Source organism: Antennarius striatus, chromosome 16, assembly GCF_040054535.1.
Source record: "Antennarius striatus isolate MH-2024 chromosome 16, ASM4005453v1, whole genome shotgun sequence".
In the NCBI taxonomy this organism is placed as follows: Eukaryota; Metazoa; Chordata; class Actinopteri; order Lophiiformes; family Antennariidae; genus Antennarius; species Antennarius striatus.
In genome coordinates this window covers 17,588,513-17,613,399 of record NC_090791.1, presented here as the reverse complement: position 1 = coordinate 17,613,399, position 24,887 = coordinate 17,588,513, and the positions used below count along the sequence as shown (strand labels likewise).

The window sequence follows — 24,887 nt, the reverse complement described above, 5'->3', positions numbered from 1 at the left end:
GCTGCAACCATTTCTAAGGTGAACAAAGAACATGATGGAGATCTTGAATGGTGAAAAGATTTGAATTTCATGTTACCTTTTGTTTTCAATTATCCCACGTGCTGGTAAGAGTTTTAATGTCATTAAGTCATTACTGCCAACATCGTTCATGGTTTCCACATGATGGATCTTACTGACTTGACATCTCTAGACATTGAGCACTCTGGAAAAATATTTATGGTTCCTTTTTGAATAAAATTGTTAAAATGATGTTAGATCATTTGTACAATTGCTGGAAATATCTTCCTGAGCTCGTAGAGCTACAAGCAGCTGTTAGTAGAGCAGCTTTGCATTGTTAAAAAAAGATTGAATCACATACTCTATGTGTTACTGTTATTATCATTACCTCTACCAAGAAGATGTTTTCACCAGTGTTTGTTTGTCTCTTAGCAATATAACACTGAAATCACCTCACAGATTTTCATCAGACTTGGTAAGACAGTGGTGCACATTACAGGTAAGACTGGATCTGATAAAGGAGTGTTTTCCACTTTTTTGAACACCAGAAGACCAGATTTATGTGATGATCCCAATCACCATCTGGACCTGGGTTGATTCAGTGATGTCAAATCTGATGCACCTTCCAATATTACTGAGCCAGAAGAAGAAAACCTCCATGAGTGAATTTATCATAACTATCCAACTGTTAATGATAACAGGGTGATTCCATATTCCAGCGGTAGACGTCTATGCTCATGGAATCCAAAGCTGTTTCAGTCAATCCGCTGGAATTTAAGAAAAGAAAGTTCTTGAAGATGTTTCATCTCTCATCCAAGAGACTTCTTCAGTTCTTCTTCAGGAACTTTCTTAGCGTCCAGTGGATTGAGTTAAACAGCTTTGGATAACCATGACCTGGATAACTGTGAACCTACACAGACATATGCTCATGGAATCATATATTATTGTTATTATTATTTTCATTTTAATCAGTAAGAGGAGGAGGAGTGGTAGCAGTGGTAGTGTTGCATTATTATTATTATTATTATTATTATTATTATTATTATATTATTTAAAGGCCATATGTGCGCTGGGATAAGCTCCAGCAATTCCCATGACCCGCTAAAGCAGAAGAAGCAGTACGGAAATGAAATTATTATTATTATTATTTTTCAGTTTTCTTTTTTTTTGTAATAAATGTGACATTTTGTCAGATGCTTTATCATCTTTTTATTTAGAGCTATCACACTAGTTTTATTTGTAGGTTTACAGTAACACAGACTCAGAGCTGTCGGGGATGACTGGATGTGTTTCCAGTGAGTGACAAACGCTCCACGGGAACATGACAGTGACATAACCTCCACTCGGTGAGTAAAACATCCCGCCTGGCCCGAAGGTGGAAAAAGTGACACTGATTAAATCTAATACCCGAGTGGTGACATCACTCCCCCCACCCGACGAGGAGGCTGCGCTCTGATTGGACGGCTGCCCCAGCCAATCAGAGCGCACGCATGTGAAGCTTTTAAAAAAGATTCAGAAAAGTGTCGGAAAGTTGTCCTCCAGCTTCGCCAGCAGGTCCTACCGGAGACCAGGTCATTAGACGCAGCCGCGGGTTTGTTCGGGACTCTGCGCCGCGGACAGACAGCTGGAGCTCCATTTTTAAACCCCTCCTCTGTAAATAGCCTCAGCCTCACCATGTCCACGCACTTCAGGAGCGGCCCGGCCTTCGGACTCTCCGCTGAGGTCAAGAGTAAGGTACGTCCGGCTGGTTCGGTCTGCTCATTTTAGACAGGCAGTAGCTGCCCTACCGCCTCCTCTGGGGGGTCAAAGGTCAGTGCAGGCGACCTAGCAGGGAGGTCCAGTGTGCTGGCTCACTTGTTTGTTTATAAAGCTCTGGCACAGACCTGCTAGCTTGAGGCTATATAGATAAAAGACCCGTCAGTGATGCTAGCGTCCATCGGATGTGTGTTTGCTGTTTGGACCCCTGGTGGTCTAATGACGAACCCTCAGGGAGGACAGGGGTTGTTGTGGACCGGATGTAGGTCTGAGTGGCCAAATGACCTCTGACGGGTCAGGGGTAAGGTGAGGGGTAGGGTTAGGTAGCAGGTAGGGTCAGGGGTCGATCGTCTGTGGGAAAGATTTTTGTTAGCTTGCTTGCTGGTGTCCAGTCTAGATGCCTGAAGGTGTTTTATTAAATTAGGATTTAAAGTCATTTACTGCTTGAGGAGCATCATGGGGCCAGCAGGGGAGTACAGCATGTACTCAGATATTCTTTTACTTGAGAAAAAGTTGAACTATAGTGTAAAAATTCTCCATTAAACGTGAAGAGACAAAAAAGTCATCCACATAAAACACAGCAAATCATTTTCTGTCAGCGGAAACAATCAAACGACTTTTATTAACAATGCTGTGTCATATTTTTCTGCTTCACATTTTTGTATCTTAATTTTGATTTCATGTAAACGTTTTGATGATGTCAGGAGTCACACTGAAGCTCATTTGTGCTATTTTATATGCATGCAGTGAAGGAAAGAGTGCATAAATCATGTATTTAAAGTCCAGACACCTCAAATCTGGTCTGAAGTACTGGAGTTACATTCAGTGACTCGGTTACATTCTGCCACCGCGCTGTGTTGGACACGTCAAACATGAACATTAACACTTTGGTATTTCCGAGCCTTCAGGCTGGGGCCATCCTAAAGAGAAGTGACTGTATAGATATATAACGTTTTTGCTGTCTCTGTGATGACAGTAGTGACTCTGTACGGTGGGATGAGTCAGAGCTGCTGGCATTCCACTCAGGATGAGAAAGGTCAGCCTGTTACTGTCCCGACTCCCAGATCATCATCATCATCATCATCATCATTATTGTCCTGGAGGGATGTGGCCTCCTCTCTGAATAGTGCCGTCTCTCATCAGAGCCCTAACCTCTCACAGAGCTGCAGTAGACCCACATTCCTCTCATTACTGCTCTACAGTCAGTCGGGTCTCTGCCAGAACCCAGGGCTGGAGGTGTTGTTGCCAGTCTGGCTGTTATTTTGCTGCCTCCTCTGTGCCATGTCCAAATTGATTATATACACCAGGGCAAGCTGGAGTCGGGGCAATAAAAGGTTTATTTGAGCTACAGGTTGGTGAGGTTTGCAGGGATGGTGAGTTCCAGCAACATGACATCAGAGAGAAGCGGAGCTTCAGCAGGAAGACCGGCGGCTGCATATCCGTGATCTGATGGCCTTTTAAGGAACGACCGCGCTCAGAGATGGAACCTGAGAAAGTGTCCTTACTCTAAACAGTTTACATCGCAGTCAGGAATGACAAAACACAGCCCTGACAGAATGCAGGTGGACAGCAGACAAAGCCCTGCCAGCAGCTCCTGTGATGCGTTCAGGTCCCACCGCATGAGGTCAATCGCAAAGAAACGGTGCCAGCAGCGCCGTTTTGTTTGGAGGGATCCGTACTTATCACTTACCAGTAAATACATTCACACTTCTGGCCTCACGTGGAAGCAGACAGCACTGCAGCCGGCCTGAGAGGTCGTACTCAGTAGAACTCATTCTGTCTCTTTCATGAACGGAGACTCTGATTCCTCTGCTACACCCTTACTTGGTCTGGTATGACCAGTAGCTGATAGTAGCTTATGCTGGCAGCATTTATCTGACACTACATGACATCACCGAGTCGGATCACTTACTTTGGAGCTTTTCTCTGCTTGTGCTGCGACTAGCATTTACCGCCATCCTTTAATGGATGCCTTAGAGCTGAAATGATCAGTAAGGCCTTAAGGCAGGGGATCGTTTCACATGTTTGGATTTCACTGCTTTTTAAACTATTTCTTATGACTTAAAAAGTAAGATTTGAAGATTTGAAGTGTTTTTTTAGAGATCTTAAGATTTTAAATTTCTCGTATCTTTTCATGTAAATTGTCTGATATATTACAAAAGTAAAAAGTAAACCACTGATCACGGGATTACATGCAAATGTCTGTGGCAGGATGCGTTTCTTGCTGAAGCCATACTTGGTGTGGTACGACCATTGGCCTCTGTGGCTAACGTTAGCTACGTTAGGATTAAAGCTCCAGTTTAACTGATATTCCTGGTCACAGGAACAGCTCGTGTCAGTAGTTCTATATGTCTTAATTACTATAACGGTAATGATTCTCATCACGTAATAGTTCTCAATTATAAGTCTGTATTTTTTCCTAATTGAAAGACTTACTGTTGACTTCCTCATTGACTAGCAAACTGAGTTTTTGATATGTGGTGCTAAGGGGTCTCAAGTTGGGTTTCAACTGAAATTTGATCCTAGAATTACCAATACTACTCTATCACTTCATAAAAAGATATCTCAGAAGATGCTTTCCAAAATAAAATACTCTGATCTGTGTTCTTTATATATAAAGTGACGATGACTCGAGATTTAAAGTCTGAGAAAACATCCGACGTCTGAGATGAACCGGCAAAAGTGGTAAAAAAGAATTAAATAAAATGTCTTGTTTCAACTTAGTTATATGTCAGACCAGCCTGAGCTCTCTGTATAAGGACAGATTCTGGAAAACCCAGAAGGAGAGAGGGAAAGAGGGAAACATGAGCTCGTCCAATCGGAGCGAGAGAGGGAGGTGTGTCTCGGAAAGCTGTTTCTCCCAAGTTTGGTGTGATGGACTGGAAGCGACTCGATCCCTGCTGCTCTCAAATACTTGTTTGTGTTGGCTGCTGATCCCAGACTGTGAGGACTTATCTGCAGAACTGTGTGTGTGTGTGTGTGTGTGTGTGTGTGTGTATGTGTGAATGTGTGTGTAAGTGGGGTGCGGGGGAGGTGCCAGAATTCAAAGTATTGGAGGCAACAGCTTTGTGCCAATAAGGAAATCCATGGACGGAGTGAGGCCAGTGCGTTTCTCCACGCAGGAATGTCCACAGGCCTTTTTCATTTTTCTCCCTGCTCTTGTTTGACTCATCAGCTCTTCAGTAGTTTATCTATAAATCAAGACGGTCAAAGACAGTTCCGTTTTGAAGGAGGAATAGTCTTTAGAATTTATTTGCTGAAGACTTGACATCAACTGTAAAATAAACATTGTGTGCAACTCTGGTAGTGTGTGTGTGTGTGTGTGTAGCTGTGTTTGGGATCAGTGTTCAGGAAATGCAAGTTCAAATTGCCTTCTTCTATCTAATACTGTTATTTTACCTTCCCCTCATAGAATTTCATTTTATTTTAGTGCCCTAATTTATAGGTTTGCCTTGAAGAAATATTTTCCAACATGCTATCCTGCAAATTACCGTATGATTAGTTTCAGTTGGTAAAGATAAAGTCTGCTGCTGCCTGGAGACTCTTTGTCAGCTAAATAAAGAAAAATGGAGAGAAAAAACGGTCCTTCGGAAACAGTAGCTGATAAATCTTTCCTGATCAGATGGTTTTATTCTGGTCAGCAAATGTATTGGAAATTACGTAGAAATTAAATAATAAAAAGATAAACCCCTAAACTTGTAAAAGGAGATTCATGTGGAATGTTCTGTATGGTCCACTGAGCCGGACTGGACCTAGAGCAGAACGTACATTAACACCTATTAATTCCTCCACTGGCTTTAAAAGCTGGAAGTTGTTCAGATTCCTTTATTGATCACCTCACACACGCACACACACACACACATGCACACACACACACACACACACACACATCCTGGTCATCCTGACCGCAGCTGCTGCTTCTTGTCTCGGAGACATTAAAGCGTCACAATCGGACACGCTTGATCTTTTTTTTTTTACATTTTATTTTCAGTGCTGAAAGCTGGAATGATGTGACCTCGATGTACCAAGAGAGTTTATTCAGAAACCTCTGACATTTTGTTTTCTAATGCTTAATCTGAAATTAACGTGCTAATATTATTCACTTTATCTTGTAAAATTAATTTTCAGAATTCTGTCTTTTCTCATAAAATTCTAACTTTATTCCTGTAAAATGTTTCCTGTAACTTTTGACTTTACTCATGAAACTTCCTTTATTTCCTATTTGTCAAAGTGACCCTGATTCTTCATTGCAAGTCTGATATTTGACCTCTGACCTCTGCTCCGTCCACCTCCAGCTTGCAGGCAAGTACGACCCTCATAAGGAGGAGGAACTGAGGATGTGGATCCAGGATGTAACCGGCAAAAAGATGGGGGATAACTTTATGGAGAGCCTGAAGGATGGAGTCCTGTTGTGCGAGTGAGTGGTTAGACAGCTACGTCACGACTTGATTCATAATCATTTCACTCATTTCACCGATGTAATCCCTCATAAAAATGTTTTGAATGTAATCCTTTTTTTTTTTTTTTTTTTTTTTAGACTCATTAACGTCCTCCAGCCAGGATCTGTGAGAAAGATCAACAACTCCAGTCAAAACTGGCACCAGGTAACGCACCGGCTCTGTGGAAAGAAAATAAGCCTTATTTGTCCAGTTAGTCTGAGAGTCGGGGTCGTTTTCCAGAGCATGTGGTGCTGAGTTAGTCTACCGCATTGGCATCGACAACACAGAGCTTATTTACATTCCAGAAAGTAGCTGCCATTTCAAATAAATCCCATCTCAGCATGGCTTTTATTAGCCTTTTACAGGACGGAGAAAGCAAATGGTGCTTTTAAGGTTTGATTGAAGCTGTGTCCAAAAACATTCACTATGAAATTAAGTAAATGAAGGCGCACATAATCAGACTTTCAGACAGAGTCGAATATCAAAGGGGCAATACGCAGCAATTATCATTTAATTCAGTGTCTCTGCCGTTACCAGGGTCTTCTTTTTCCAGTTACATTTTTGTGACAGGGCTCATTAAGCAACCACAAAGCTGCTGTTAGCTTAACACAACCTGTCTTAGCACAAAGACTGGAGACTGTCTCAGCAAAAACAGAACCGTGAAAGCTTGCTAATGAACATATTGTATGTCTGGTAAGCTGTTTCCACATCTTCAGTTTTTATTAGGAAGAGATAACCAGCTGCTTTCTATTTACCGGACAATAAGAGAGGTTTCAGTTGTCTCAACTAACTCCCAGTAAATCAACGAATCTCTCCAAAGGTTTAAGTATTCCATGAGATGTAGAAAAAGCTGCTTTCAAGGTGACTGAATGTGATCCCAGAGAAATGCTGCAGCTCACTGATTTCATTTTCCTCCCCTCTGCTCTTTCCTCAGCTGGAAAACATAGGGAATTTTGTCCGTGCGATCACAGATTATGGCCTGAAGCCACATGACATCTTCGAGGCCAACGACCTGTTTGAGAACGTCAACCACACTCAGGTCCAGAGCACGCTCATCGCTCTGGCTGGAATGGTGAGAGCGGCTGAGCACACGCTGACTCTGAGGCATCCTCAGCCTTTATTGGGCAGCCGTGTCCCAGAATCCTTCACATTACATCAGAAACATCAAATCGTTGACATATTAAAATAGTATTCTATCCATAAGAGTAAAAACATTACAGTATGAGGAGTAACAGACGTAGTAAAACGACAGAAACTAAAATGAGCAACCTGTCTGTGGGAAAGGATTGTGTCGTCTGCTGTGCATCTGTTGGAACTCGACTGAACCGTGATGAACGAGACGATCAGGAGCCATAAGCGCAAACTGGAATAACTGTTAATCACCTGCAGCCTGCAGACACCACAATCCTTAAATATGATGTACGCAAGCTGTGTGTTCGTTTTATGGATACTGCCTACCTATGAGTGCTTTGTGTTCTAAGAACCGGGACTACAATACAGCAACAACAGTCGATGATGGAAGAAATATGAATGTGGAAAAAAATACTGTGTTACCAACACTTTCCTTTGTGTGTCTGCCACTCCACGCTCTCAGGCCAAGTCCAAAGGTTTCCACTCAAAGTACGACATCGGAGTCAAATACGCCGAGAAGCAGCAGCGGCGCTTCGCTCCAGAGAAGCTAAGGGAGGGACGGAACATCATCGGGCTGCAGGTCAGAGCAACGCAAACCGCTGTCCTCGCGCTCTGTGCAGCATCGACAGCCAGAGCGTCAGCACAGTCAACCAATCAGGTGCTTTCAGTCATTTAACATCGTGCTCTGCCTTTAGATGGGCACCAACAAGCTCGCCAGCCAAAAGGGCATGACCTCTTACGGGACACGGCGCCACCTGTATGATTCCAAGATGGCCATGGACAACCCAGTGGACCAGTGCACCATCAGCCTACAGATGGGCACCAACAAGGGAGCCAGCCAGGTGAGCAGAGAGGCGCCGGAGGAGAAGCAGAGGTTCTTTATTTTGACCTCCGTCTCCTCTGGCCTGCGGGTGGCAGGAATGTAGAAACTAATAGGGAAATATTCCGTTTCAGTCAATGAAGTAACAGATAAAAATTGTCCAGAAGTAACACATAACTAGTGAAATAGAAGCTGAAGATCACTAAAGATCTTTACCTTATACACTACAGCATAGACACTAAGATGGCAAATACAGTAGAACCCCCAGAGTTTAATCTGTTTCCTGATTTGGTGAATCAAACATTTCCCCATTTAAAATAACTACAATCATTTTTTTATGCGATCTAGTCTTGTAAAAAAGCCCCAAACCTAAATTACTTTTTAAAAAAATCAGCCGCCCTCCAGAGCCTGGGTCCTATCCGGAGTTTCTTCCTCAATGAGGGAGTTTTTCCCTGCCACCGTAGCTTATACCTGCTCTGGAGGGCTTTGAAATGTCTTCAGATGTGATTAAGCGATAGATAAATAAATAAAAGTTGATAGATTGATTGAACCAACAGACATATAGACTTTACCTCTGTATGATTAATTATACATAAGTTTCATAAACTATAATAAAGTGTGAAAAGATATGCGCCATGTCTTTACTCTGAAACGAGATCCGGTCTCACCTGATCTCGTATCCATCCACCAACTAGCGGTGGTCTCCTGAACGGCTTGTATCTTTGATTTTGCTCGCATGTCTAACAAAAATATGGACAGAGCGACGACTCGTATCTCAAATAACTCGTATGTAGAGCAGCTCGTATCTTGAGGTTCTACTGTAGATGATAAAAGTAGCAAAAGAATATTTCATACACATTTAAAGTGCCTTATAGTGTGGAAAATACTGTAGATGAACAGATAGTACTGCTGTCAGGAGATAATAGGCTAATATATCATATTTAGCGACCCCCTGTCTGCTGCTCTGTCTAGGCTGGCATGACGGCTCCAGGAACCAGGAGGCACATCTTTGACAAGAAGCTGGAGCTGGAGAACTGTGACACCACCACCATCTCTCTGCAGATGGGCACCAACAAAGTTGCCTCCCAGCAGGGCATGACCACCTACGGCCTGCCCCGCCAGGTCTTTGACAACAAGTACTGCACCAACCCCACCGAGGTCTACTACGACAACGGGAGCGAGATGGAGTTTGACGGCTACAACCAGTACTCTGACTAAGACAACCAGACAGCCTCAGCCCCCCCTCCCCATTCGCTTAAGTCCAACCAACCACAGCCGTCCATGTGGCGAGCAAACCTTCCAGACTGTTATTTAACGCTGCAGACGTCATTGTTGTCTTCATTCCCCGGCTTTGTCTAAACATTCTTTTAGTCTTAGGAATTTTTTGTTAGTCTTTCCATGAGTTAAAGAGAGATTATACTGACCGTATTCAGTGGCCAACATTTGTCTCATTGCTGATTAATTTTATTACTTCTAAAGTGCCCACGACAAAGATTTTATGGCCTTTGCTATTTATATTTTTTTTCTACAGCTTTTTAAACAGGCGTTGTAATTAGAGATTCCCAAGCCTTGAATTGGCCTCGCCTCACCTCCCTACATTTCCGGTCCGGTTTGAACACTGACGAAGCAGAATCTGAACCTGTTGGTGCTATCGAACTTCAACCCCGTTGGAACAGAGTCCACTCCAGAGATGCACAGGCTCTAGGATTCACCTCCAGGGGACGACGCAGAAAAATGTCTGTTTCCACAGACGACGCTGAGCAGCGGGACTTGTCGCTTTGAGCTGGCCTTGCTTGGTTTTGGTTTTTTTGGGGTTTTTTTGCGAGCACCTACCTTCACAGGCCTGCCAAATCTCCCCTCACGCCAAATTTTACAGGGCTGACGTCCACGACTTGTGTGCAGCGTGAGTCTTTGGTTTTTTTGAGGATGTATTTAGAGATAGAAGGGTCTATCAGACGGCGCTTTTTTTTGGAGAACAAACGTAAGTGGACACGTAGTGTGACATTAGGCTGAACTTCATTCACAGACACCCCTTTAGCTGTGCTGCACTTTACTGGCTTCTCCCTGTGTGCAGTAAACACTGGTGGAATGTGACTGAGTTCATTTACAAAGTGGAGGTACCTCCCTGTAGTTCCATTCTATACTTGTACAGCACTGCAATTCAGATACGCTCATTTTACAAAGTAAATGACATCCCAAAATATTTTAGGTACATGTAATAACAATATAGAACCACTAGTAGGGATCCCTTGGTGCATTGAGTTTTTCTTTTACATAAATTTAGATAATAAAGCTTGTTTCAACTTAACATTTCAAATGTAGAACATCCTCATTTCTACATGTTGGTATTAGTTTGTGAGTATTTCAACCAGTCGGTAAAAGACGACGCTGCAGAAGAGATAAACGTTAAGTTATGCTTTGAACCCACCGAATGTCTTGAATGTAAAGATGTCAGATCAGAGGTGTTTCTAGTCGCTACAGGATTCATTATCAACACGGCTAAACGCAGAAGTGTACAGTCATTAAGTTTCTTCATCATCATGTTCAGCATCCAGGTTTCATTAGTGCGACTAGCAGCAGATCTTTGTTTCCTGTGCTGGGGGGGGTCAATAGATTTGAACTACACACTGCCATTCAGCAGCAGTGGTTTCATGTAGCAGAGCGCCATCTGGTGGATACACACGTACATTTAAAGCTGTTACAGTCCATCTAAACACACACATTTCAGTCATGTTATTTAATTTCTTCTGCCCATAATAAGCAATGTTGAGTAAACGTAGAGAAACTTTTCTCGTTCATGTGTTGCTTAGCATCAGCATTGTTTACTTTTAAGTCTTGGCTAACCTCTTGATATTTTTTATATGCCTTTCACTAAACATGACATTTGTGCAATAAAAAAAACACTTGAAAAAATTTGTTCCAGAATTTATTTAACTGTTACTAAAACTACACAATATGTGGAAAAACATAGAAGTGGAGTAATAGATAGTACAACTGTCAATTTAAAAAATATTTATAACACAATACAAAAGACTACATGCTTGAAAAGGTGAAGCTTTCTGTTTAAAAAAAACAAAGTTGGTTAACATTTAAAAGAAGGTCAAAAAGTTACACATTCATATAGAATAATCCACTAAATACAACAATGTAAAGAGAAGAACCCTCAGATGTTCTGTGTAGGTGACAATTCTGACGAAAAGATGGTTGACTGTAAACAACATGTGAACACATGATCTGATCACTAAAACATGGCTACCTCCGGCCCAGCAGAGGTGCGGTGTGTGTGTGTGTGGTGCTCGGCATCAACACAGAGTAAAAGTACGTATTCAGGAAAACGTGTTGGGGGAGAGGGTGGGTGGGTGGGGGGGCAGAGAGAAGCTGGGTCACAGCACAACATTGGACTATTGATTGGCTGCTTCACATGCGTCGATCCAATCGCTGTAAACGTCCACTGGCTCGGACAGATCTGTTGAGGTGATGTTAGGGACGTAACACAAGGCAGGCCAACATCTTATACTTTGCATACCTTAACTTTAATTCCTAACCCTAACTCTAAACTGACCCTAACTCTAACCCCTAATCTGACCCTAGCACATCCTGGTCTGAAATGAGAGGATTCGTGCCCCAATATGAAATTAGGAGTGAACCGACAGATGACCGGAGCGGGTCGTCAACGCGTGTGTGTTTGTGTGCATTACAGGGGTCTGTACACACTAATATGTATGCATGCTCTTGATTGAAGAATTACTAATCGAGTGTGTTCTTAATTTCCCCTCGGGAATTATAACAAGATATAAAATAAATAAAAATGTTCGTTACCGGTCCCCTTGAAAACTGTGATACTAGTGATACCAGAGGGTATCGATCCCAAAACAGAACTCTGACAACCTGAGGAACACCAGAACAACACACAGACACACACAGACACACCAACAGACACACAACCTCTGCCACAGTTAGAAACGCAGTCTTAGGGCATATCAGGTGATGGGGATCCTTTTGGACTGGACCTGTTCCCACTGCTCTCGAGTTAATGAGCCTATGGACTCTGTTCCCCGACTCTACTCGCTGATTAATGCTGAGATAAATCTTTAAATATGACACAGCACTATAAATTCCTCGTCATGTTTGACTAAAGGGGTCAGTAACCGGTGCCTGCTCTGAGGACACCGCGGCCCAGAGCGCAGATGAAGGATTCCAACCAGGGCTGCTCTCAGAATCATGATCTCATTTCAACTTTTCATGTTGCCTTCTGACATTAATGAAAAATGAGTTTCCTAAGTCAGAACCTATGTGGGAGATCACCTCTAATTTTGGGTCATTCTGATTCTCATCTGGTGTTTTTCATGTCTTTCCCCAAAACTCTGATTTGAACTTTATTTTCTGCATGAGGTCTGGATGTTTTGTTGGTTTGACATCTCTGTTGTAAACCTGATGTAACTAGAAATGGGACGATTCTTCACCAACATTATTGATCAGATCAGATCAGTGAAGAACGACCTGATATTACCCAGAACACACCCTGTCTGTTCGTCCTATCTGGCACACAGTGGTGCAACTTGTTAAAAAAAAGCAGCAGGTCCATTTCTCCTTTTCTCCCAGGTGTTGAACTCCTGAGGACCAAACATCCACTCTTTCCATTATACACATTAATCAAGTTCCTTTTTTAGTGTTGTCCTTATCCACTTTACAACCAGACAGTGACAAAAAGACAGTAGCACCGGAGCTTCATTTTTTTCATCATCAACTCTAAAAAAACATTTTTGCTTCCAGTTTGGTGTCCTCCCACCACTCCGCTACGAGTACAGGGACTGTAAAGTGAACCAAATGTTGAGTTTGTCCCTGTATCCAGTTGCCAGCTTTGGTTTCTGTAGGAGACCTGTGTAGAGTGTCCAGGTGCCTGAAAGCTCCCATATTCTACTCTTTATAATCAGCCTCACACAGCTGTCAGACGTCCAATACACAGTACGTATTTGAAAAGTTTTGCCCCAAACGGATCCGTCCTGAATTCAGCTGTCTGAAAGTCGCTCCAATGAGGCCATGTCGACACGTAGCCGGGTATTTCCACAAAACAAACATATTTTTCTACGGTTAGGCCTGTCGTCCACATGACAACACACAGTTTTGTAACAAAAACTATTGTTTTAGAAAACTCTGGCCAAAGAGAAGAGTTTTTAAAACTCTGGTTACCCATCTGCGTGTGGACGGCGGGAACCGGAGCATCTAGTTTCACAAACAATGTGAAACACACACACACACACACATACACACACTGACTAACCTCAATGTCCTCCCTGAGTTTCCACCGGACAGCAAATATTTAGAATTCTCAGTTTGTCCCCATCTACATCAACAGATAACAGTCAGTTACCCATAACCCCCCGAGCTCCCTGGATACAGGTGTTGGCTGCTGGAGGCGATATGTCCATCTCCTTTCGTAGACTTCTAACTGTCCTTGAAAACAACACGCCATTCTGGGAGAAGACGCTAAACCTGCAACAGGTTGGTGTCTAATGGGATGTGTTTGTTTCCAGAGCCCAGCGGAGGAATAGATGAACACTATCCTGATCAACAGTCACAAGACGCACGTCAACGTAAAAGATTTGCTTCATCACATACGATCATCACATACTGTTGTCTTCAAAATCCTAGCAGTACCACATCACTAGCAAGATAAATTATTGTTTTTCTTGGGATTTCTTCACTTCTTGTACTTCTACACTGTAAATAAGTGTCTACAAGGTTTAGTAAAGGTGTAGAAAACCAACAGACCCAACAAGAATGATATGTATGCTGCTGATTCTGTGAAACCGAGTCGTTAACCGAAAGGGGGTGTGTTCAAAAATACAGCAGTGACATCATTGATGATGTGAAAAATACGTGTTAAACAGGTTTAACTTATTTTATGATCAAGGTAGTAACAATCAGAGGATGTCTATGTGAAACTAATGTACCAGCAAGAAGCCCCCCGAAAAGTCCCATTGTTAAAAACAGACACGAGCTGAAGCGGTTACAATTTGCCAAAGAACAGACTGGCCTAAAAACAATTTGCTCAATATTTTGTGATGACGAGAGTCAACTTGGTTTTTTTTTGGTCTAAGGGACACAAACAGTTTGTCATCTGACCCATATACATTGAATTCAAGCCATAATACAGGTACTCCATTCCTGGGCTATGGAGTACCCGTTGACCACGCCAGAAGTTAGTCGACTCCACACACCACAGATGTGAAGCAGTACAGTATTTTCCGCACTATAAGGCGCACTGGATTATAAGGCGCACCTTCAATGAATGACATATTTTTTTTAAATAAAAATAAAATCACATACAAGGCGCACTGAATTGAGGTTACAGCTGAGAGTGGAGAACTCATCTGAGAACTCAATGAATGGCCTATTTTAAAACTTGTTTTCATAAATAATACACACCAGATTACAAGACACCCTATCAGCTTTTGAGAACATTAAAGGCTTTTACGTGCGCCTTATAGTGCGGAAAATACTGTAATCAGAACAGGAATGTTAATATTTCTTGACTTTCAGTGAAATATTATCAAATTCAAGGACTTTTTCCACTTTTCTTGCTTTGAAATAGAATGCTCAACATCCCCAATGCATTTGTGTGCATTAAAGCCAAATGTAGTTGAAGAATTTAAGGGTTAACTCATCCCTTTAAACACACTGCTGTGATTAGGAACAGGTGTTAAAGGATACAGGTGATGGGGGTCTGGAACTCCTCCAGACAGACGCTGCAGGAGATGATTCCTGTGTTCCGGGTTCTCTCCCTGAAACCAGCCGTGTGTCAGTTCATCTCCCAGAAAGGATGACTCCCCAGCCCTACACTCAGTTTCAGATACTCACATTTTAACATCACACGATTTTTCGTGATTACAGAACGGGCAGGTGAACTGGGTGTCCAGGTTCCCCGTCATTTTCTTCTTGGGTGGGGGCTTTCTCTTGGACTTCCTGCGCCCCATGTCTGATGCTCTACAGCAGCAAAACAACAACAGACAACAGGATGTTGTTCTGATCAGCTGAGAGGAGAGGAGGTCGTTACAGCACCAGTGTGTCTGTTACGGAGCTGAAGATGGATTATTCCAGTGGAAACTTCACTGTCAGTGAAGTTCAGTTCTTATTGAGTCTACTTTACAAATCAGCTGTTCAGAATTAGAACACAATCGACCGCGTTATTCAAATCGATGCTACACAATAATCACCGGTAATAACGCGCCAATAGGCTCCGCTATCCGCTAGCAGCTAGCGGGGTAACGCCTGCTAGCTTGTGGGGAACGACTGCACGAAATGAAACAATATGGCGTTTAGAAAAGACATGAGGGAGAAAACAGTGAAGAAGTCTTTGGTCTGTCTCAGCCTGCATCATTTAACCTCTCCTGTTAACGTCAGAGATGTCTGTCTTACCAAAGTGCTGCTGTAGCGGAGGATGCTGTTGACTTAATTTCACCCGACACCGGTTTCCTCCAGGGCCGGCGCTGATTGGTGGGACGGGGATTTTCTCGATTAACGATTGGCTGAAATGAAGAGACTGACAGTGGTAGGTAACCAATAGCAGGTCTAGGTTTAGTTGTCGTCACTCCCCCCCTCCAAGACAGACAGACAGACAGACAGATAGATAGATAGATAGATAGATAGATAGATAGATAGACAGACAGACAGAAATTATTTGCTGTATTGAAATACAAATGCAGCCTCAAACATTTTTATTTCCTATTCTTAAGATTATTTCACCACTGACTGTAATTGTTTGCTGTAAATATTGCTTTTACATTATTGTCTGTAAGCCAAACCTTTTGTCCGTATCTGATTAGAAGAGAGCTTGTGTTGTTATGTACTGTTGGACTTTACCAGTATTATTACTCTGTACAGAAGGGCACCGAGTTCAGGTCTGGTGCTGCCCTTTCTGTTGGCAAAGCAGGAAATAACATATATGGGTAGGAAAACATTGGTGGATGACAGTATTCACATAAATGAAGAGTGTCAATTGGTCTGCCTGTTATCGAGAGGTGGGGCTTATTCCCTTTATAATAGACATTAGATTGCCTTGTGTCAGTAATTCATTGTGTTTTGTACTTTTTATATAACACAACAAAAGGAAACTCAGGTAAGTCCACATTTATGTTTTGTATAATGATGATTATATTTATGAAATGTAAAAAATGAAGCAATTAGCCTCCAGAAAACAGGCCTCTCAGTTCCCAGCTACAGATAGTGTAGTCCTAAAGTTGCGTGCTCCAAAGACAAGTCTGTTTCACTGCATGTCTTGCTTTTACATCTGTTGATGAGTTGATGTCTTGGGGAATACATCATTCAATCACTTATTGCTCAAAATGATCTCCTCTTCAGTCGCTTGTCCAAAGTTGAGGGTCAGGGGTCTGCTGGAGCCTCTCCAGCTGATAGCGGGTTTGCACTAACAACAGATAGCCATTCGTTCAGCATATTTTGGTGGTGGGAGGAAGCCAGAGAACCCGGAGAGAACCCATGCAGATACGGGGAGAAATTCCAGACAGAAATGCCCCAGGTGGAATTGAACCTTCTTGCATCTGGAATACTTTCATTCATTCATTCATTCGTTTGTTCATTTGTTCTTTTCCCGTATCCCTTTTTCCATTTATTCGGGTCACAGGGGTTGCTGGATCCTCTTCTGGACATGTTACCAGCGCATAATGAGTAATGCTTACGTTGGTAAAAATAGTCAACAAGTTCTCTCTGTTTCTTTTTATTTTTTTATTTTATTTTATAGGGTTAGGTTAGGGTTAGGGGTTAGGGTAGGGTTGGGGGTTAGGGTTAGGGTAAGGGTAGGGTTTAGGGTTAGGGTAGGGTTAGGGTAGGGTTAGGGGTTAGGGGGTTAGGGTTTAGGGTTTAGGGTTAGGGTTAGGGGGGGTTAGGGTTAGGGTAGGGTTAGAGTAGCGTTAGGGTTAGGGTTAGTGGTTAGGGTAGGGTTAGGGGTAGGGTTTAAGGTTAGTGTTAGGGGTTAGGGTAGGGTTAGGGTTATGTTAGGGTTAGGGTTATGTTAGGGTTAGGGGTTAGGGTTATGGTTAGGGTTTTGGATTAGGGTTAGGTTAGGGTTAGCGTTAGGGTTAGTGGTTAGGGTAGGGTTAGGGTTTGGTTTAGGGTTAGGGTTAGGGTGAGGGGGTTACGCTGAGGGTAGGGTTAGTTTTAGGGGTTAGGGTTTTGGATTAGGGTTAGTGTTAGGTTAGGGTTGGGTTAGGGTTAGGGTTAGGGTGAGGGGGGTTAAGGTTAGGGTAGGGTTAGTTTTAGGGGTTAGGGTTTTGGATTAGGGTTAGTGTTAGTGTTAGGTTAGGGTTGGGTTAGGGGTTAGGGTTAGGGTTTACAGTTAGGGGTTAGAGTTAGGTTAGGGTTAGGGTTTACAGTTAGGGTTAGGGTTAGGTTAGGGTTAGGGTTTACAGTTAGGGTTAGGGTTAGAGGTTAGGGTTAGGGGTTAGGGTTAGGGTTAAGGGGGGTTAGGGTTTAGGGTTAGGGGATAGGGTTAGGGGTTAGAGGGTTAGGGTTAGGGTTAGTAATAACTTGCACCCGAGCATGAGTTCGGGCCCAACCGTTGGGCTCAAAAAGTCAACAAATACTTTCGGGTCGGTTTCGGGCTTCCATACCCTCGGGCTCGGGTTGGGCTGGATTTTTTTTGGACTCAGGCTCGTGCTTAAGATCGTAAGATCCAGACCCGGCCCGATCTTTTTTAATAAATACATATTTATATACTGTAGTATGCATCTGAAACGATCTATGGGTATTAAACTAAGGAATACCCTTAGAAAATAAATAATGTAGGTAAAACATAGAATACACTGTATGGGAAACATCCATCTACAATACCTGCTCAGTTCCCTCCATGCGTCAGCTGTATTTTCTCCTGTCACTTTACCTGACTTTACGCACTGAAAGTAGAGGTAAGAACTTAAGCCCGAATCCAAGCCCGAAATTCAGGCCGGTTCGGGCTCAAAATGTCAATAATTACATTCGAGTCGGGCTTTAATACCCTCAGGCCCGGTTTTGGGTCAGGCTGGATTTTTTTAGGCCCGATCTTACCTCTATTTGGGGTTAGGGTTAGGGTTAGGTACAGTAAAACACATAGTTCCTTGAAAGAAACTACGAAGTGCACTGGCACCTGGGGCCCGGGAGTGGGGTCACCTTAAAATGCCATGAATAAAATCAGGAGTTTAAAAGGATTAAAATCAACTAAAATCAATTAAAAGAAGGAGAAGGGGAAAGTAAAGTTAGGGGAATAAGGAAAACCTGGGGGAAGTGAGATAAAATGGATGTTAAAATTTAAAAAGCACTCTTGTAAAAAAAAAAAAAACGGATCAGGAAAGAGCTGAATAAAATAATAGTTAATCAGGTCCACAATAAAGACACTCTACAGGTGTTCTGGGAAGATGATGGAGGTGATGGGGTACATAGTGAGTGGGATTTCAACCCTGCTCCCCTGACTGCGAAGCTTGTGTTTAAAGCATTGAGCTATAGCTTCTTGATAGTGGCTGTGGGGAGATACAGATTGGAGGTAAACTTTGGTTAAAAGCATGTTTAAAAGAGATGTGGTACGGTTGGGGTTTGAACACTTGATTTCAAGTCGGAAGGTACCAATATTACCTCTACACCATCCTGTGGGTACACTGAAAAAGGGAAAATGATTGATCTAATTCAGAAGGGTTGGGATGAGAGGAAAGAAAAGGAAAAGTTTGGGGATTAGAAGGTTAGGGACAGGGGGGAGGGGTTGGGTTTTGGGAAAATCGGGTTAGGGTTTAGGGAAAGAGGGGGGATGGGGGTTAGGGTTAAGAAAAGAAGGAGGTGGGGGAAAAAAAGAAAAATGTATTTATATATTTATATACATAAGTATATACATATACACACACACACACACACACACACACACACACACACACACACATATATATACATAAAATAGATATTTAAATAAGTAAATAATTAAATGAAATAACAATAATAAACAATAAATTAGTGCTATAATAAAATTTAGGGCCCCACCTGGTAAAAGAACAAATTAAAATATAATCTGAATAATAATGATAAGTACTTTATTTAAGTGGTATGTTATTATTTTTATTTATTTTTTTATTTTATATATTGATTTTGATCCCCGAAGGGAAATTAAGAATAAAATATATACAATAAATAAATTAAATAAATTAAATTGAATTAACAATAATTAAATAAGGTGAATATGGACTAAAAATGGAAATTTAAAAAAAAAGAAAAAGGGGGAGGTTAATTGGAAAAGAAGGGGGGTTTTGAGAGGGAGAGGAAAAACAGAAGGGGTTCAGAGGGAATTGGGTCTTGTTTGGGATGGAGGGGAAAAAAATGATTCAGTGTTAAAATATTGTGGGACCTAAAAGAAAGTAAAAATGGAATAAGATAAAAAAAATGTTTTTCAATTGAATTTTTCGTTCAGGCCGTGGGGATCGATCGTGTCCACTTTAGCGATCCAGCGTCTCTCTGCTGCCCGTCGTTGTGTAAGGGACCAGCGGCTGTCGCTCTCGATCCCCAGACTCTGAACATTGTGAGGTCCGTGAGTTTTAAAATGATTGTATAGGGTATTATTTCCTGCTTCGCTATCCATGATATAAATGTGCTGCTTAATGCGTAAAAATATGGCATTTTTGGTTTCCCCAATGTACAGTTTCTGGCAGGCTCAAAATCTGATACCGTAGACGGCATTCGAGGTTGAGGGTGTGGGGGCCTGCCAGAGGTTAAAACCAGCCCGACTGATTGGGTTGAAAATGTATTGGGTTCGGATAAAATGTATCTCCCGGGCTCGAGACGCCTCCTTAGGAGTTACCGGTTTAAGGGCTGCGTGGACCAGGAGGTCTTTGAGATTTCTGTTCCTCCTGAAGGTGGACATCAGACTGCAGCCCCCCAAGGACGGGTGGGTTAGGGTTAGGGTTTAGGGTTAGGGGTTAGGGGTTAGGGTTAGGGTTTCCCTGAAGGGAAATTCATAGCATGCTCTAGTTCGTTAGTCGTTCGTTAGTCAGTCACACATGCATATATATGTTGCGTACAGGCCCTGTAACACACACACACACATACACACACACACACACACACACACACACACACACACACACACACACAAGGGCAGCTCCTTCCTGGTGCACCCAAATGAGTAACTTGTAAAGGGGGACGGCGCCTTGTTCAATGGTGCCTCGGCAGTGCTCCGGAGGTGAGCTGACACCTCTCACTGCCAGCTCACACTCCGGGTGGCTGAGCGGGATTTGGAATTCAAATGGTCGTTGGACGACCCGCTCTACCACTGAGCCACTGCTCAAAGAGTCCCAAGAATGTCAGCTCATTTCTGGGACTCATTGTTCAGTGAGTGAGGCGACAGGGTCGAATCTGTCCCTGTTTCAACCCTGGATCCTGTGTCCTACCTTTGGACTCTTACCTCAATCCTGAGAGTTATCAGATTTGCAGCATGATTGAGACAACAGGTTAAAAGGTACACCTTTATCTCTGTATCCCAGTTTGAACCGTGGTTCGGTTGTCCTGTAGATTGTGTCCCACCTTTAGCAGCTCAGGATCAGTTCATGTACCAGAGATAACATGTCCCAGATCTGGACCTGCTAATCATAGTTCAATATAACAGATTTTATTACGTTCCTTTTTTAACCAGATGTTTTTACATCAGTGTTTCCATCCCTAAGAACCCCTAGGATGTCAATGAAGCAACATGTAAAACTCTAAACAGCCCATATCTTAAAACCTTAATTAATTGTACAATTTCAATCTGCGTGTTCATTTCTATGTTTTGGAATGGGGTGCACACACACAGAGCACTTTGGTGAATGTGACCTAAAATCATGTAGAATTGCCTCATCAGTGGTATAGTATAGTCTAGTACTGTAGAATCTAATGGATTTATTTTTTTAGGGACAATGGTAGCAGAGGGGCATCCGACAGACTTGGTCAAAGTTATACACCTTCTCATGCTGTCTTTCTCCTGGGGCATGCAGGCCTGGGTGTCCCTTATAGCAGGTCTCCGTCTCACACACACACACACACACACACACACACACAAACACACACACACGTCTGCAGTATGCTGTTTGTATTACTGTATCATCATTATATTTACAATCCTGACCCTGTCATGTCTGTGCCTACAGGGGTCGTACTAATTCAGCAGGTATCTCGTCACACCTTTGGCATTGTGCAGAGTAAACTCTTTCCTGCATACTTCTATTGTCTGATAGGAAGCAATCTGTGTAACTTGGTCATATATGCTGCGTACCACCCTAGAGACCTGCTGGACTGGCACCGAGATGTTCAGGTCAGACATCTCACATCCACATGTGATTTTAAATATTTGCTGTTAAAGCATCACCATGTTTTCTTTCTTCCAGCATGGTAACTGGTCTTGTCTTGCAGATGCTTCTATACATTGGGGCACTGATCACTGCATGTCTGAACAGCCAATGGTTTGCACCATCGATCAATATGTTGATGTTTCAGACAAGGAAGGTGGAGAAAGAGCACGGCCTTGGAGGCCAAATTGGCCTGTTTATCCCAAGAGAAGGTTACGAAAAGCTGAAAGAGCGGGACTCCAAATACAGAGTGATCAGGTCAAAGTTCGATATCTACCACAGGGTGTCCATCCTCTGTAACCTGATTGGCTTCATCGGCACCACAATCAATTTGATTTACACAGCTCTGAATTTAGCCACCATTTAAAGATGAGGCAGTTTGGATATCAATCCATATCTCCAAAATATCTCCACGTCTTCTGTCACCACAACAGCGCATGATTCATAGTTTTTATCCATCATATAGCAATAACATTACATGTAAATCACTGAGGCGTCTGTCATACTAGAGAGCAAGTCATGTAAAGTCACTTTACTCCACTGAAGTGGAGATCCAGCTACCCAGTGCCCTATAGAGGGGGTACGTCTTTGTTCCTGTCCACCATCTGCAGAACTCACCAATCCTCTTCCCTTCACCATCTTTCATTTAATAATGTCAGTGAGTATGCAAATTAAATTTCCCACAAAAGCTAAGATCTAGCCTTACAGTTTCATGTTTTGAATGTTTTATTTCTCGTGGTAATGGCCTCTGTTATGAATTAGTTGACCTATAAATTAATCACCAAACCTTAGGTGCAATGTACTGCACCCCCAGCAGGAGGCGATGTTTGTGAACTTTATGAAAGTTTATTTCTTTTAAAATTTGTAAAGAGCGTTGAAGTAATACTGTATTATGATTGTGAGATTGAAGAGGTTATCATCATCATCATCATCATCATCATCATCATCATCATCATCATCATCATCATCATCATCATCATCATCATCATCATAAATGACGTTCATTATAACTTATTTTATGTATGATTACCTTCTAAGAATGACGCACAGATCAAGCAATCACGTATGCACCCACCACTATGACACCCCCCACCACCACCACCACATGAAATGAGGAGACATTAGGAATTAGTTCAGTCCATCCATCCATCCATTCATCATGTTTAGTTAACAGACCATAATTCAAAAACCGTTCAAATATTTTTCACGAAACTTTCCATTGAATGGGTACATTTTTAATTTAAAGGGTTTTTATTGGTTTTATATTTTTCTGTTTCCATGGTTTTCTAGAGCAGATCTCAAATGCTATTGTTATTCTTCTGTAGTTAAATTTGTGAATCTTAAGCCTTTTTTAAACATATTCCTTTTTTTGGGGAAATTGAACTATGAGATATGTAATAAATATCAAGAACTTATCAAACTTTTGTCGCTGTATTTTTCAAAGCACTAAGGGATCCTGAGCATTTTGTTCTAGTTCCTTCCATGTTTTTTTTGTTTTTTTACCAGTATAATATAATCAGGTAACTTTATTATCCTCCTACTCTGGAACTGAACACACATTTAGTTGGATTGCCGGTGGTAGAAACTGTCCTTCAATGGATCCACACTGAACAGACGGTGCCTGGATCAAGAATAGGGCTCTTTTGATTCCTGCACCTGCGATTGTGCATCTTTTTTCAAGAGCACAAGGCTTGTGGCCATTATGTTACCGCTTTGCTTCTGGATAAGAGATTCATTCATTCAGTGTCAATGGATTATATCCAAGCATTTCAATAAGAAAATCATCGACTGAAACTTAAAGAATGAACTCCTTTGATATACAATTCATCCTGACATTTTTCAAGATGGTTCTAACATCAGTGGACGAGAATTCTGAATTCTGTGGCATTTAAGGGTGATTATTTAATCTTCTTGCTTATTGATTGATGAAAATATTGCATCGAATAAAGTAGAGCTTATTAGATCAATTAAGTCAACTTTCCTCAGGAAGAAGACAATTTTAGAATTTCACATCCAAATAATCTCTTAAACCACACATCTTTTGGACGTGTTCATCGGTTTAGAGTGTGAGTAAAAATGACATCCCAGGTGAAATCTTATTGTTCACACTAGAGATCCTGACGGTGTTTAATATCGGTTATGTGGATCAGCTGATTACAGGTGTGTAAAATGAGCTTAAAAATAATCCTCAATTCTGGTTTTGCAAAGAAAAACACGAGGAAGTGGCCGAACAAAAGGAGGACTTGAGTCCTCATTCCTGACCTACACAAGGAAATGAGTGAGTGTTTTCATGCGTCAGAGTCACTGCAGCATTCTGGTGATAGACTGCTGCTAGTTCAGGGACCATTATTTGGATATCCAGTCATACTGCAGAGCAGCCCTGCAGTAATGTGGTGTGTTAAATTAATTATGAGTCTGGGAGTCTCAAGCAGTCCCACTCAATCATCCCTAATGCGGGAATCTAGACCTAATTTGCAATTGTCTTGATGGATACGCACCAATGCAACAAAAACACTGACATCCAAACGGAATGAACAATTTATCAGAAGTCTGCCGTTAGCTCGGCTGCGTGGCAAGTAGTTTATTCAGCTGATTTGTGTTGTTAAGCCTGGTTTTTTGTTAAATACAAGTCACTTTCTTAATTAAAAGTGAGGCTGTCTGAGAAGAAGAGCTGGACCCCTGAGGTTCCATCTAGCTGGAGGTCGGCTAGGTTCTAACACCGGTGTGACCTGGTGGATTGTTTCTGAGTGAATATGGAAACTTAGAGAACGTGGGCACGATGAGCAGGTCCTTCTTTGGTCCACATTGTTCAGGATTAGTTCAAAAGATGTACTGAATTAAAAGGTTCTAATTAATTCTAGAATATCTGGTAGATATCAGGTGTGACTGGCGGCTACAGAGACGTGTCACTCTTTCTCTTTCTCTGACAGTGTTGTAACTCCAGGAAGTGAGAAAATCACCACTTATCAGTTTTTACTCATCTAAAGTGAGTCTCAAGTGTTCGTGATTGAGCTTTAGGGGCGATGGTTTTCACATCTGTGTCCTGTTTCCAGTTTTTAAACGCTGCCATCACATTGTGTACCTCTAAGGGTATTGAGTTCATTCCTCCCAACTGTATTTTTCAAAATTGAGGGCCGTGACCACGTTTGTCTCATGTGTAGTACTGAATGCAATGCTGACCTAGGAAAAAAAAAACAACAAACTGTTCAATGCATTTAAATCTGGAGACTGTTTCATGGAACCAGTTCAAGGTCTGGCTGGTCGACTGCTGTCGTAGCTACCGTTAGCTCTTCATTCAAAGTTTTAATATCCATTAAGAACAAAAAAATGAGGCTTCAACGTCTTCATCGACTTCCTCGTTTGATTAATAGACTACTTGGCTGAGCTGCTGCTGGA

General features: G+C 42.1%; 3 protein-coding genes across 4 annotated transcripts; 2 read left to right on the top strand and 1 right to left on the bottom strand.

Annotated features, from left to right (window-relative positions):
- Positions 1-1,520: 1,520 nt before the first annotated feature.
- cnn1b (calponin 1, basic, smooth muscle, b) lies at positions 1,521-10,756 on the top strand. Its single transcript, XM_068336199.1, has 7 exons — positions 1,521-1,731; positions 6,048-6,169; positions 6,290-6,356; positions 7,126-7,263; positions 7,786-7,902; positions 8,018-8,164; positions 9,115-10,756. The coding sequence occupies exons 1-7, from the start codon at positions 1,672-1,674 to the stop codon at positions 9,358-9,360; spliced, it is 897 nt and encodes a 298-aa protein (XP_068192300.1). The 5' UTR covers positions 1,521-1,671; the 3' UTR covers positions 9,361-10,756.
- A 727-nt stretch (positions 10,757-11,483) lies between these two features.
- Positions 11,484-15,624, bottom strand: elof1 (elongation factor 1). The gene is made up of 4 exons (XM_068336200.1): positions 15,562-15,624; positions 15,004-15,129; positions 14,857-14,927; positions 11,484-11,608 (listed from the first exon to the last, which is right to left on the bottom strand). Exons 2-4 carry the CDS (start codon positions 15,117-15,119, stop codon positions 11,544-11,546), a joined length of 252 nt encoding a protein of 83 aa, XP_068192301.1. The 5' UTR covers positions 15,120-15,129; positions 15,562-15,624; the 3' UTR covers positions 11,484-11,543.
- Positions 15,625-16,210: 586 nt separating this feature from the next.
- On the top strand, positions 16,211-22,900 carry tmem205 (transmembrane protein 205). 2 transcript variants are annotated; one of them, XM_068337389.1, is made up of 4 exons: positions 16,211-16,261; positions 21,058-21,162; positions 21,294-21,457; positions 21,556-22,900. In XM_068337389.1, the coding sequence occupies exons 2-4, from the start codon at positions 21,063-21,065 to the stop codon at positions 21,856-21,858; spliced, it is 567 nt and encodes a 188-aa protein (XP_068193490.1). In that variant the 5' UTR covers positions 16,211-16,261; positions 21,058-21,062; the 3' UTR covers positions 21,859-22,900. The 2 variants fall into 2 exon arrangements, with proteins under 2 accessions (XP_068193490.1, XP_068193491.1); XM_068337390.1 differs by lacking the exon at positions 16,211-16,261 and adding an exon at positions 19,579-19,695.
- The last annotated feature ends 1,987 nt before the right edge of the window (positions 22,901-24,887 follow it).

Bases quoted from the DNA above. Each gene is read 5' to 3' on its own strand.
- cnn1b (XM_068336199.1), top strand. From the start codon at position 1,672: ATGTCCACGCACTTCAGGAGCGGCCCGGCCTTCGGACTCTCCGCTGAG. The intron at 1,732-6,047 runs GTACGTCCGGCT...GTCCACCTCCAG, and splicing joins CCGCTGAGGTCAAGAGTAAG to CTTGCAGGCAAGTACGACCC. The intron at 8,165-9,114 runs GTGAGCAGAGAG...TGCTCTGTCTAG, and splicing joins CCAACAAGGGAGCCAGCCAG to GCTGGCATGACGGCTCCAGG.
- elof1 (XM_068336200.1), bottom strand. From the start codon at position 15,119: ATGGGGCGCAGGAAGTCCAAGAGAAAGCCCCCACCCAAGAAGAAAATG. The intron at 14,928-15,003 runs GTGAGTATCTGA...GGCTGGTTTCAG, and splicing joins AAATCGTGTGATGTTAAAAT to GGAGAGAACCCGGAACACAG. The intron at 11,609-14,856 runs GTATCCTTTAAC...TCACCTCAACAG, and splicing joins GTTCCAGACCCCCATCACCT to ATCTGTCCGAGCCAGTGGAC.
- tmem205 (XM_068337389.1), top strand. From the start codon at position 21,063: ATGGTAGCAGAGGGGCATCCGACAGACTTGGTCAAAGTTATACACCTT. The intron at 21,163-21,293 runs GTCTCCGTCTCA...CTGTGCCTACAG, and splicing joins CTGGGTGTCCCTTATAGCAG to GGGTCGTACTAATTCAGCAG. The intron at 21,458-21,555 runs GTCAGACATCTC...CTTGTCTTGCAG, and splicing joins ACTGGCACCGAGATGTTCAG to ATGCTTCTATACATTGGGGC.